Source organism: Myotis daubentonii, chromosome 2 (genome assembly GCF_963259705.1).
Source record: "Myotis daubentonii chromosome 2, mMyoDau2.1, whole genome shotgun sequence".
NCBI lineage: Eukaryota > Metazoa > Chordata > Mammalia > Chiroptera > Vespertilionidae > Myotis > Myotis daubentonii.
Window position 1 is genome coordinate 56,093,756 of NC_081841.1, and position 13,700 is coordinate 56,107,455.

General features: G+C 42.2%; 1 protein-coding gene across 2 annotated transcripts in view; it reads right to left on the minus strand.

Annotated features, from left to right (window-relative positions):
- Positions 1-992: 992 nt before the first annotated feature.
- Positions 993-13,700, minus strand: part of SARNP (SAP domain containing ribonucleoprotein) — a 64,175-nt gene continuing 51,467 nt past the window's right edge. For both annotated transcript variants that reach the window (XM_059683177.1, XM_059683176.1), the window contains 2 exons: positions 4,145-4,234; positions 993-1,280 (listed from right to left, as the gene is read on the minus strand). In XM_059683177.1, coding sequence (XP_059539160.1) covers positions 1,239-1,280; positions 4,145-4,234 — 132 coding nt within the window. In that variant the 3' untranslated portion in view covers positions 993-1,238. The remainder of the gene's footprint in view (positions 1,281-4,144; positions 4,235-13,700) is intronic.

Consider the following 13,700-nt stretch of genomic DNA (forward strand, 5'->3'; position numbering starts at 1 on the left):
GCAACAGAAGACAAACTAGCACAGGGCTTGATTAGAAAGTAGAAGCATCCTGTCCACTGCTTATGTTCCCAATGATCTAGGCCAGTGGTCGGCGAACTGCGGCCCCTAGAGTGTGGCTCTTCCACAAAATACCACGTGCGGGCGCGCACGTACAGTGCGATTGAAACTTCGTGGCCACACTCAAGGGGCCAAAGAGCCACATGTGGCTCGCAAGCCGCAGTTTGCCAACCACTGATCTAGGCAATAATGCTTAACACCTCTGACATCCTGTCATGCTTTGTTTCCCTACACTTTCTTCTAGCTCTGAGGGGTACCCAGCCCATCTCCTTTCCTGAACTGCCTACCAACAGGGTCCCATATATTAGCTTTGGTTGAAACCAGACAGTATCACATCAGATCACTTTTGAAAATAAGATCCTTCTGGACTCCATTCTATAAGAGACTACCAATCATTAGCCCTTGTATTTCATTCTCTGCACCTCTTAAAACCCACGGTATTCTCCCTATTTCATACCAATGGGTCACATGAACCTAGAGAAGCAAAGACTCAGGGTAAAACTTGGCCTCTTCATGAAGGATAAAGAGGTAAAAGGATGCCTGTTAACATGAGAGAATATAAATAGGCTTAAAGGGATGGACTCAACCCAGCCGGTATGGCTCAGTGGTTAAGTGTTGACCTATGAACCAGGAGATCATTGTTCAATTCCCAGTCAGGACACATGCCCTGGTTGCAGGCTCGGTCCCCAGTAGGGATGTGTAGGGGGCAGCTAGTCAATGAGTCTCTCTTATCCTTGATGTTCCTCTCTCTCTCTCCTCTCCCTTCCTCTCTGAAATCAATAAAAAAATATATTGATGGATTCAATCCTTTTCCTTAACTTCTTTTCTAATGGGTAAAAGACTATGGCTAATTCTCTATAAATGTCCCTGAAGATCCCCATATCTGATTGAATCTGGCTCTAAGAACTCAAAGGAGTACCTAATAAAACACACTGTTCTCTTTTCTAATGATTTTTATTAACAAGCAAAATAATAATTAAAAAACACAACACAACAACAACAATCTTGAAGTTGGAACAGCAGTAAGTCAAATTGCTACTTAGTTCACGGATGTACCTGGGGTACATGCTCTCTCATTGCGAGGCAGCACCTAGGCACATGACTGTGTATTTAGGTATGTATGTGGCCAAGGAGTCAGAGATGGAAACCACTGAAGAACAGAAAGCATTAGGAGTTTCTCATCAGGCAATCCCAAAGCGTTCTGCTCTTTTCCTCTTCTTTGCCTATAAGAAAAAAGCAAGAAGAGAAAAATTAGATTGTAAGACAACAGTGGCCTGGGTTCCTGGCTGCTTTAATCCAAATTCACATGGATTGTCACATGGTTGAAGGAGGGAAGGCCCAGGCTTAAGCTTGGCAGCCAAAGATTTCATTTCTGAATTTCTCTTGTTATCCAGTTAGAGCTGGGGCGGTTTGGTGAAAAAGCAGGGTGAGAGGGGAGAAGATTATAAAGAGATGGGTCAGGAGGAAAAGAGGAGAAAAGTAGTAGTAGAAAATGGAAAGATGCCTTAAGGAGAGAGGACCATTCAGCCTTGTATCAAGTTAGTCTCGAAATAGTGGACTCTTAACAGGCTGGGGAGATGGGAGATTTCATAGGACAAAGGGTTGACCAATGCTATTTGGTGGAAATGAGGGGAATGCCCTTTTGGACAGTCAGGCCCCCAGAGCAGTTATTCCTAGGCCTCTAAATACAAAGAGCATAAAATCTTCAATACCAACGTAATAAACGGGAGAGGTGAGTCCCCAGTATGACCTCTAGGGAGGACACATTGGAGAGAAGGCACAAAATGGGGAGGGGGCGGAGGAAAGAATGACACAAAACAGCACCAAATCCAACCTCATTCCAACCACTGCCCCCAGCAAAGGGGAGACTGCTTTTCCATTTCATTCACACAGGAGGTTTAATTTAGATTAAAAAGAAAAGCTAAGTGTATACAGGCCCAGAATACTCCACCTGGATTATTGACACAATTCTTTTTTTTTTTTTTTTTTTAAGTGGAAATAGAGAGACTGGATGAGGTGAGGTTCAGAAACTTAGCCAGAATCAAACAGTTTATTCTTTTTTTATATATACATTTTATTGACTTTTTACAGAGAGGAAGGGAGAGAGATAGAGAGTTAGAAACATCGATGAGAGAGAAACATTGATCAGCTGCCTCCTGCACATCCCCCACTGGGGAAGTGCCTGCAACCCAGGTACATGCCCTTGACCAGAATTGAACCTGGGACCTTTCAGTCCGCAGGCCTACACTCTATCCACTGAGCCAAACCGGTTTCGGCTGACACAATTCTTTGGAATAAAAAAAAGTCATCTGGCTCATGTAAACTCATGAGCCTCAGAAGTTACTTCTTCCTTACATACACTGACTCTCCCAACAAACGCCAATATTCCTTGCCACCCAACAAAATCCTCATCCGCCTTATGTTGGAGAGGCCAGATGTACCAGCTGAGTGCGCATAACACAATTTCCTTGGGAAAAGGGAGTAATTTAAACTAGATTTAAAACAAGCCTAGATTTATGGTTTACTTCTAGTTCATCCTGGAAAATCAATAAGTAAGCAGATACTTACAATAGGTAATGATTTATTCTGAATTAGCATAAAAAACACAAATCCCTCTAGTTTTTTCCTAGCGAAGATGTAAACTGATCAAATTCCAAAATTTTCAGGGTTTATTATTATTATTTTAAATGTTTTTTAATTGATTTTTTAGAGAGAGAGAGAAACATGGATGAGAATCATTGATTGGCTGCCTCCTGCACACCCTCTACTGGATTGAGTTGGCAACTTGGGCACGTTCTCGACCAAGAATTGAACTGTGACTTCTTGGTTCATGCATGAGTTGATGCTCAACCAATGAGCAACACCAGCCAGGCGGTTTATTTTTATTATTCATAAAAAAAATTCATAAGATTTTCAGTATATAAGTTAATAAATATTCAGAGGATATCTCCAGAGGTAGATGGAAAGAAGTAAACTTGGATTAAATGGGAGAAAGAACATTCTAAACTCCTTTCCACCCAAATAATTTCTATAGTCCAAAACATTTATTATTTCAACTGTTCCTTATGTACACCTCAGGTGATACTTGGTCTCCATTACAGATACTCTCAAATCAGCAAATCAATATTGTCTGCCCATGTTCTGAGCAGTCTTCCAAAGCTTAAGGGTCAGTGAATGGGAGTTATTATTCTAGGGGAAGCTGGAATGTGGATGAACTTAAGTCTTTTTTTTTTTTTTTTTGAACATAAGTCACTATGTTCAAAATAAAAAAGCCACTCTTTCATTTTGAGAAACTATTTGCAAATAAAGTGATAAGAAAAAGAAACCTCATTTGAGTCTATTGTCCAATTCCAGAGGGGAGTTACGCACAACTATACTTGTGTCTGGGCTGGATATGGGCTTCATTAAATGATGAAAGAAATGTGCTTGGCTGATTATCAGACATTGCTTACTGAATACTCTCAATATGACAGGTGCTATGTCAAGCATTCTATACGGAATCATCTATTTTTACATAGAAACATTTCATGCTTAAAATACCACTTCAAGCCCTATCTGGTTTGGCTCAGTGGATAGAGCGTCGGCCTGTGGACTGGAGGGTCCCAGGTTCGATTCCAGTCAGGGGCATGTACCTTGGTTGCGGGCACATACCCAGTGGGGAGTGTGCAGGAGGCAGCTGAATCGATGTTTCTCTCTATCCCTCTCCCTTCCTCTCTGTAAAAAAATCAATAAAATATATTAAAAAAAAATACCACTTCAAGGTAGGTATTATTATCTCTACATCCCAGATGATGAAACAGAGGTTAAGAAAAGTACCGTAACCTGGAGATTATTATAGTAAGTAAAATAAAACAGTCAGAGAAAGACAGCATCACATGATATATGTGGAATCTAATGAGTAAAATAAACTGATGGGGTGCCAGGGGGGAAAGTACCATATTTTGTAACAGCTATCAAGCAAAGGACAAAAGATCTTCTCATCTGAGCACTTAAGAAGTAGGCCAGGGAAATAATAGTGTTTCTCTACTCAGTTTGTTCATCCTCACTTCCCTTCAAGGGCTCTATGAAGCAGCTATGTATATTTTACCTCTGTATCCTCTGTGGTTCCTGTTCCAGCTGAACTTGTGACAATTCCAAATCGCTCCTTCCTCTTTTTCAGCTTCTCGTCATCTTCAGACTGTTCAGGGACAAAGAAAAAGGTTGAAACAGCTAGCCTCCATTCATAAGGTAAATGGGAATAAAATTGTAACTTGTGGATCACAATATGCCAGCCAACCTTATGATCAGAACTAAGGATCACACAAACAGAAAAAAATAGATAAGAAACTGAATAAGCTAGTATACAGCATTTTGTCTCTAAAATGACTAAAAATTTAAGGCCTCAAAGATGGTGGTGGATGACCCCAGCTGACAGGAACAGGGAGATCGGAAGATCACGAAACGAATTATGAACTTCAAGGCAGCCCTGACCAGTGTGGCTCAGTTGGGTAAGTGTCCAGTTCCATTCCTGGTCAGCACATATAACCAGGTTGTGGGTATGATCCCCAGTCGGGGTGCATGCGGGAGGTAATGATCTATGTTTTTCTCTCACACTGATGTTTCTCTCTCTCTCTCTCTCTCTCTCTCTCTCTCTCTCTCTCTCTCTCTCTCTCTCCTTCCCTCTCTCTATAGAAATCAATAAAACTCATTAAAAAAAATAAAAAACAAAACAACTTGGGGGCCGCTCATGGCAATGGCACAAGCATGCTATCATTGATCCTGCCTACTAAAGACCAGATTTCAGGAATGGCAAAATGTTAGCAGTCTGTTGGTTCTGGCTAGTGTGGCTCAATTGGGTAGAGCATCCCTGTGCACCAAGAGGTAGGGGATTTCGATTCTAGGTCAGAGCACTTACCCAAGTTTTGGGTTGGATCCTTAGTCTTGGTGCATATGGGAGGTAAATGATGTCTGTGTCTCTCTCTTTCTCTTCCCCCTCCTCCCCACTCCCTCCCTCAATTAAAAAATAAAAAAGTTAGCAGATGAGTTTAGAATTTCATCTAAAGTAGTGATGGCGAACCTATAACCTATGTCACCTCTGACATGCGAACTCATTTTTTTGGTTGATTTTTCTTTGTTAAATGGCATTTAAATATATAAAATAAATATCAAAAATATAAGTCTTTGTTTTACTATGGTTGCAAAGATCAAAAAATTTCTGTATGTGACACGGCACCAGAGTTAAGTTAGGGTTTTTCAAAATGCTGACACGCCGAGCTCAAAAGGTTCGCCATCACTGATCTAAAGTCATGAGTAAGCCATCTTTCAGTCCTGGGAGCCATTATATCTGTATAACAAAGATTCAAACTTTAAAACAAAGTACCTCCAAATGGCCTGGTTTACTGTGGTATAATTATAACAGAAGTGAAGGAAAAGAAAGTAAACACTGACTGAATATTTCAAACCAATTCATACATTTGTATGACAAAGTCTATACAGAGGCTCTTAGAGCACCACTTTCAGATGATAGCAAGTTTGGCTTCATTATAATAGACTATAGTGGCGTACTTTTTGGCACACTCCAAGGAAACAAATGCCTCCATTTTATAACTAACAGGGGATCTAAGGAATGGACTCCAGTTACTAATCTTTTTAAAAAAATTGATTTGAGAGAGAGAGGAAGGAAGAGGGGGAGATAGAAACATCGATCTGATTGGTGCCTCCCATACACGCCCTGACCCAGGGATCGACTGGGGATCAAACCTGCAATCTGGGTATGTGCCCTAACCAGGAATTGAACCCATGACCCTTCAGTGTATGGGACAACACTTCAACCAACTCAGCCACACCAGCCAGGGCTCCAGTTAGTTATCTTATATGAAAGATTTTCTCAGTAAAATTTGTTTCTAATTCTGGCTAACTGGCTATTTCATCTGTTGAACTGTAATTAAAGAATTAGGAGAGTTTCCAATGAAGATAGGCCTCTCTACATTTTTCCTTACTAGGCAAAGTTTTGCCTACCATTACTAAAATAAAAGAGAATAATTGGTATGGCTCAGTTGGTTGAGCGTTGTCCTGTGCACCAAGTGTTCAATTCCGGCTCAGGGTACATACCCAGGTTGTGGGCTCGATCCCCAGTAGGGGGTGTGCAAGAGGCAGCAGATCCATTGTTTCTCTTCCCTTTTCCCTTTCTCTCTAAAATCAATTTTAAAATATATTTTTAAAAGTGAGTAAGGGATATAAATGGAAATTTCAAAATGATACTCTAGCCCAACCAACGTGGCTCAGTGCTTCAGTGTCAACCTATGAACTAGTTGGTGATGGTTTGATTCCCAGTCAGGGCACATGCCCAGGTGGCAGGCTAGATCCCCAGTCGGGGGTGTGCAGGAGGCAGCCAATCAATGATTCTCTCTCATCATTTATGTTTCTATCTCTCTCTCCTTCACCTTTGCTCTCTGAAGTCAATAAAAATATATTTAAAAAATTTTTTTAAATCTCCATTTCATTAAGTCTCCAGGCCAAGCAGAAAATAAAAGGAACATTCCATCTTATTGAAGAGAGGCAGGACTAGACCATATCTTGCTAAACTTACCACACTATGTACTTATTCCCATTCAAGTCAATCCTAGGGGTACTTCAGCAAGTTCAAATTACAGAGAGGGAAATGCCACTCTTGAAGCCCAGCCATTCTCTCAGCACAAACCCTAGGACCACTCCCTTCATAAATCTCATCACAAAGTCCATCAGGAATGTGTGAGACAACCTTTCTTCTAGTTCTCTATTTTGCTATATCCCGAAATGGGAATTTTGACCTCTAAATTAAATTTCTCATTTCTTATTGAGCTCAAAGATGAGGCAAGAACAAGGGAGGTAAAAGAATAGGAGGAGGGAAAGGATATACTTCTTTAGCCACTGAGGATAGAATCAGAGATTTCCCCACAAGCTTCCTTTTTAAATCACATCTTTGGTGCTTTTCCTGGAGATCCAGGCAGAACATCTGCTCTAAATCTACCAGGGGCTCTAGGTGAAAAAAACAACAATACAGATTCCCCCCCCACTTCCCACTCCCTACAAACAGCCTGCCTAGCCCTCACCCACAGAAAGCAGTGAGGGTTTATTTTGTGCATGCCTGCTCTTTCCTCACCACCCAGAGGCCCTCAGCTCCCCTCCTAAAGCCTCTTTCCTTCTTGCCCTGGAGGGAAAATGCACAACAGGCCCAGTAAATCAACACAGTTCTAATGATCTCTCTCACTTGACCCTTCTAGCGTGACGGTGTCGCATGGAGACAATCGTACAATAAACTTCACTCCATCTTTAGCTCCTTGCTGACAGGTTTTGATTCATGGGATGGTGAGACCCATCTGAGGGAAATTACCTTGATCAAAACGCATCTTACTTTGCATTCATCAGGCCAATGACTCCCAGGTCATGCTCAAGTGCACAAATGGGGTTATGCATCTGCAGGCAGCACTGACTCCTCCAGCTCAGTGTCATATGCATTTACAAACCCTTCCGTTCTTCATCCCCGTACCCCCAAACCTCTCCTGCAAACTCTCAACCACTAACTCTTAATTCTTCCCGCGCATTCTCCTGTGTCAGAAGACTAGTGCTGGAATCTGAAATGCCCTTATTTCCTATTAAATGAAAACTCCTAAAAACATACAATTTGCATCCAGAATCAGAAAAGAAACCTCACTAACTAAACATAGGCATTGGATGTTCAGATTGATCAATATATGGATCAATGTAGTTCACTTCCTCCATCCTGTTACTCAAGATTTAAATAGCAAGCCAAATGACTGATGCCATAATAATCCTATTTTCCCAAAGTTGTCTTTTCTTTTTAAAAGCTCATTGATAAAAATGAAAAAGGGAATTGTGTAAAAGAAGAGAGTCTATCCTATATAGTAAAAGGCCAGCGACCATAAGGGCATAACGACCAGAATGACCGATCGACCAATCGCTACGAGGTGCAGGCTCTGATCACTGGATGGCGAATAGGGAACCACAGGGAACCGGGGTGGGTGGTGGCGGGGCAGGACTGAAAGGTGGGGAATGGTGAGCGGGCAGAACAGCTGACCTCTTGGTCCCTCCCTCCAACCTGCAGGCTCTGACTGCTGGATGGCCAATGGGGAACCACAGGGAACTGTGGTGGGTGGCGGCGGGTCGGGACTGGGGACTGGCGAGCGGGCGGAAGATGGCCCTGATCGCAGGGCACACTATCCACGCATGATTTCGTGTGCTGGGCCTCCTATAAAATAAATAGATAATATGCAAATTGACTGTCACGCCCCACGCACAAGATGGCCACCCCCATGTGGTCATAAGATGGCTGGCAGGGGAGGGCAGTTGGGGAGCGACCAGGTCAGCAGGGGAGGGAGGGCAATTGGCGGGGACCGGGCCTGCAGGGGAGGGCAGTTGGGGGTGACTGGGCCCACAGGGAAGGGCAGTTAGGGGCGACCAGGCTGGCAGAGGAGTGGTTAGGGGGTGATCAGGCTGGCAGGCAGAAGCGGTTAGGAGCAATCAGCAGGCAGGCAAGTGAGGGGTTGGGAGCCAGCAGTCCTGGACTGTGAGAGGGCCTAAACCGGCAGTCGGACATCCCCCGAGGGGTCCCAGATTGGAGAGGGTGCAGGCAGGGCTGAGGGACCCCCCCACCCCAGTGCATAAATTTCGTGCACCTGGCCTCTAGTGTGTGTGTGTGTGTGTGTGTGTGTGTGTGTGTGTGTGTGTGTATGCAGCACTGGACAGAAAGCATGATGCATAGTTAATAAAGCCAATATCCCCATGAATTACTATCACGGTATTTTCCATTATGAAATAAGACAGTTCCAAACTGATCCCTTCAGAAGGCATCTTCAACTTTCCAAAAATCACTTCTGTCCTTGTTTCCCTTTTATAGTTGCAAAATCCTCAGGCAATATACAGAAAAGAATACTTGCTGAGGGAAAAGACTGAGAAATTCAAGACACAAATACAAATTACATGTGTGAATGTGCTCAGTGCCTAGGAACTAACATATAGGTAACTCAATAAATATTAGATATCAGTTTTATTGAAACATTCCTCCTGGTCCTTGAAACAAAGTAACGATTTGAAGCTAACAATGCCATACATTCCTCTTCCTCATTAAAAGTGAAGTCACCGAAAGTTCGTAAGAATCACTCCTTACCAAGGCAACAAGGAAATTTATTTTAGCTGCAAGGCAAATGAGTATTTGGGCAAATGACTAAATTTAGGGTTAAAGTGTGTCAGAACAGCCGGGTCAGCATGGCTCAGTGGTTGAGTGTTGACCTATGAACCAGGAGGTCATGGTTCAATTCCCGGTCAGGGCACATGCCTGGGTTACGGGCTCAATCCCCAGTGTGGGATGTGCAAGAGGCAGCCGATCAATGATTCTCTCTCTCTCTGAAATCAATAAAAATATATTAAAAAAAAAAAAGTGTGGCAGAACAGTAACCGAACAAAACCAGAGTCTTCTCTACCAAGTGCTATTAACCATCTTCTCTTTCTGGAAACCTAAAAAAAATCTATGATGCCAAGTTTCACTGATTTCATCATCCCTAATAATTAATGACTACAAAAAATAGATATCTATATAAGGAAATATCTGAGGGAACTGAGCAAGGATCCAATATCTAACTTTGTGGACCCAATCCCAGGTACTCCAAAATAGCAGTCGCCAACCTTTCAGATCTCATGGACCACCAGTGGTCTGCAGACCACCGGTTGGCGACCACTGCTCTAAAGGCCTCTGAGAAATTGCTTTCACTGAATTACCTGACTTCAATTTCTATCAACAATTTCAATAACACTAAAATTGTAAAATTAATACATTCACCTACTATTCATTCAAATATCCACTGAGTATCTACTTACGCTCAGGCACTGTATTAGCATTAGAAATAGAGAGATGAATAAAACAAAGATCCTTAAACTCATGTGGCTTATGAATTCACAACTGAGTTATTGTAAAGATGTGTGCCACTGTTCATTATAGCACTGCATTATGAGGACCCATGGGAAAATTTTCTTTCTGGTCCCCAGACCCAAAATAATTATGCTTTTGCTGAATAATTTGTTAGTTTTCACCTTCTGAATCCTGTGAATAACTAAATTGTTTAACTGTGTTCTCTTTCTATTGACTATAAGGTTTAAAGCCAACTGTGTGATCTCTCTCTGGGAAGTGATGTTGAAATTATTCCTATTTTTAATATTCTATTACAAAGGAGAGGTCAGCCCTGGCCAGTGTGGCTTAGTTGATTGGTGTGTCATCCCCTGCACTGAAGGGTTGCAGGTTCAATTCCCAGCCAGGGCACATGCCTATGGTTTCGATCCCTGGTTGGGTGCATACAGGAGGCAACTGATCGATATATCTCTTTCACATTGATGTTTCTTTCTCTCTCTCTCTCTCTCTCTCTCTCTCTCTCTCTCTTTCTCCCCCTCCTCTTTTCCTCCTTTTCTAAAGTCAATTAAAAAAAAAAAAAAAGGAAGGTGTGGCCAGAGTATTGTGGTGAAAGAAAAACATGAGATCCAACACCAGATCCCAAGGTAGAGGCTTAGCAGACAAGATGAAGTGCAGTTAGTTTCAGGGTGGCTGCTGTACCCTTAAGAACTTATTCCTCTCACCCTGGGCCCTGGCCGGTGTGGCTCAGTTGGTTGGAGTGTTGTCCCGTGCACCAAAGATTCCCAGTCAGGGCATATACCCAGGTTGTAGGTTTGATCCCCAGTCAGGGCGCATATGGGAGGCAACTGATGTCTGTCTGTCTGTCTGTCTGTCTGTCTCTCTCTCCCATTCCCTCCCCCCATCCCTCCCTCTCTAAAATAAAACAATAAAAACATATCCTTGAGTAAGGAATAAAAAACAACTTATTTTTCTCTAAATATAATGACATTTATTTAAAAAATACCTTACTGTCCCAGGAGGACAAAGAGGTACTAGGAAATAACTAGAAAATTTTAAATTAAGGGCTCTTGTCATAGGTTTCCATGGTATATACACTGTAGCCAGGAATTAAGTCCCAAATAGAAGGCCAACTACAGTAACTGGCAGCCTGAATAGCGTAGATGTACTTTCTAAAACTATTGCCTCTTTTTATGACAGAGTACCAAGGATAAGCTGCTCTCTACCCAAAATGGAATCCTACCTTTGTTATCTTCCAAACCAAACTTATGTCTTCAAGATTCAAATTCAAGAGAACATTTTTCAAAACTTACTAATTTTAACCTGAATACAATAAATACTACTATTCTAAGCTTAGTGTTCTAGGGTTATTTGCTCTGCCAAAAGGAGTCCACTTTGATTTAATTAGCAATATCACCCCATGGACTGTGTGTTGAAAGCATTCACTTTCTTCAGTCTTATTACTAGTGCCACTCTGGGTCATAAAGAGAAACTAGAAGAAACAGAACAGTGACCCAAATGTAACCCAGGCTTATTTAGGGAATTTGAACTCAGTAATTCCCAAAACACAAAGCAAGGGTATTTCTGAATTCAATTAAGAGACATACTCACTTATTCTTAGAGGAGTCCAAAAGCATTAACCAAGCCAGGCATTTTTCCTGGTCAGTGCAACAAGCTCACTCACTTACATCATGTGTAGGAAGCAGAATTTAAATCTAAAGAATTCAGTCAGGCCAGGTTTTGCTCAGTGGATAGAGCGTCAGCCTGCAAACTGAAGGGTCCCAGGTTCAAGGGCATATGCCTGGGTTGCGGGCTTGATCCCCAGTTGGGAGTGTGCAGGAGGCAGCCAATCAATGATTCTCTCTCATCATTGATGTTTCTATAATTCTCTCCCTTTCCCTTCCTCTCTGAAATCAAAAAAATACATATAAAAAGAATTCAGTTAGACTTATCGTTACAAGTAGGAAGGGGCATTTCAGGGAAGCTTAGGTACTGCTATGAATTGGAGCTGGCCATTCTCCAAAATGACCGAGCTATTGTTCACATCCAACAATGTTCAATGTAAAAGTCTCTAATACATTCCCATCAGGACCTAAACTCTGCCACTTTACTTATTCCAGAAGATTATTTTCTCAAAAATTTTCCCCTGGAGTGATGGAAGAGAGGCTAATAGTAACCTAAGATAGTCACATTTTGCAAAAATAACAAATAACTGTCCCCCTTTGTACATGAATTACCACACTATGTTAACAGTTCAACCTGATTTTCCAAGGGAATGTAAGGGAAGAATGAGGCAAAAAGGAAAAGAGGGAACCTTATGGTCACATCTTAACTCTCACTGCCACGTGACTGATGACAAGATGAAAAGCAGAGCCTGAGGGCTTTCAGGAGATGGTGGATTAATAATGATATGGCCTTGACTTCCCAGAGGTAAAGGTTATGAAACACTCCAGGGTAAGCGAGCTTCCAATTTCATACTCTCAGGGTGAATGACAGCAACTGATGGTTTTTCTCTCAGAAACACTTCAATGCTTAAACACACAGCTGTCACCTCCCTGACCCCGTTTCTGAAATTCATCTGTACATGTTAACCCTTGAGCCTTATGCCAGCCAGACCACAGAACATGGGGTGGTCCTAAAAACCAGTACACAGAGCCTAAAAGAGGACTATAAATGAAGGACAAGACTAGGAAAGGGTACAGTTACACCAACAATACACAGTAAAGAGACAGTCCAACACTCCCCCCACTCATAAACTTAATACACTTCCCAGAACAACCAGCTTACCTACTCTCAACTTTCAACTGTGAGATCAGAATCAATTTTCTAGGTGTCAGAAACTTTAAAACTACACCAGAATAAAAGACCACCAGGAACTGTTATCTCCTATCTTCAATGGATTTGAAGTTCCCAAACAGTCAGCTCAGAACCAAACACTCTTCTGAGTCACTAGCTCCTATCACTTTTTCTTTCTCTTGTCTAAATCAAGCTTTTCCCCAACCCCCACTCCTCTTCGACCCCAGAAGAGGTCATCTGGGTCTTACAGTAATTGATTGTAGGACAAAGCAAGGCAGGTGGAGGAAATGAAGGCTTCACACTTGAGACCCCCCTGGAAACCACATTTCTATTAAAAGTCCCCACCCCTCCCTTCCCTTGAAAGCCAAAAAGCTGTTGCTTTTAAGGATAAGCAATGCACAATTTGGAAGAAATGTCAAGAAAGCTAAAAATGTTTGAGGGGAGGAGGTAAATGCTGTCTTGGCCAAAATATAAAGAGAATAAAGGATGACAGTTACCTAAGCATTCACACATTTAGAATGAGCACTAGGAAAAGACTCTTTTCACCTCTAATATTTTAAAATGCAGATTTCTGGCTTCACCAAACTAATAAATATGAATCTCAAAAGGAAGAGCTTAAGGCGCTAAATTTTAAAAAGGGTCCCTTGGGACTCATGTGCAGCTATAGTTGGTAACAATTGCAAATAGCTTTGAATATAGACCAACATTAAAAGAAAAATTCCTCACCAAGTCTAAAGAAGGCTGTTACCACAACCCAATCGCCCCCGCCACCCCCCCCCGCCGCCCCCCAAAGCAGCAGGGCCTTCCTAAAAAGTTTAAGATTCCTACAAACAGGCTATCTCTGCGGCAGGGACCTGAAAGGAAAAGGAAAGTTAGAATCACAGCTGGCTCTAAGGCAGCGGTTCTCAACCTGTGGGTCGCGACCCCTTTTGGGGGGGGGGGTCGAACGACCCTTTCACAGGGGTCACCT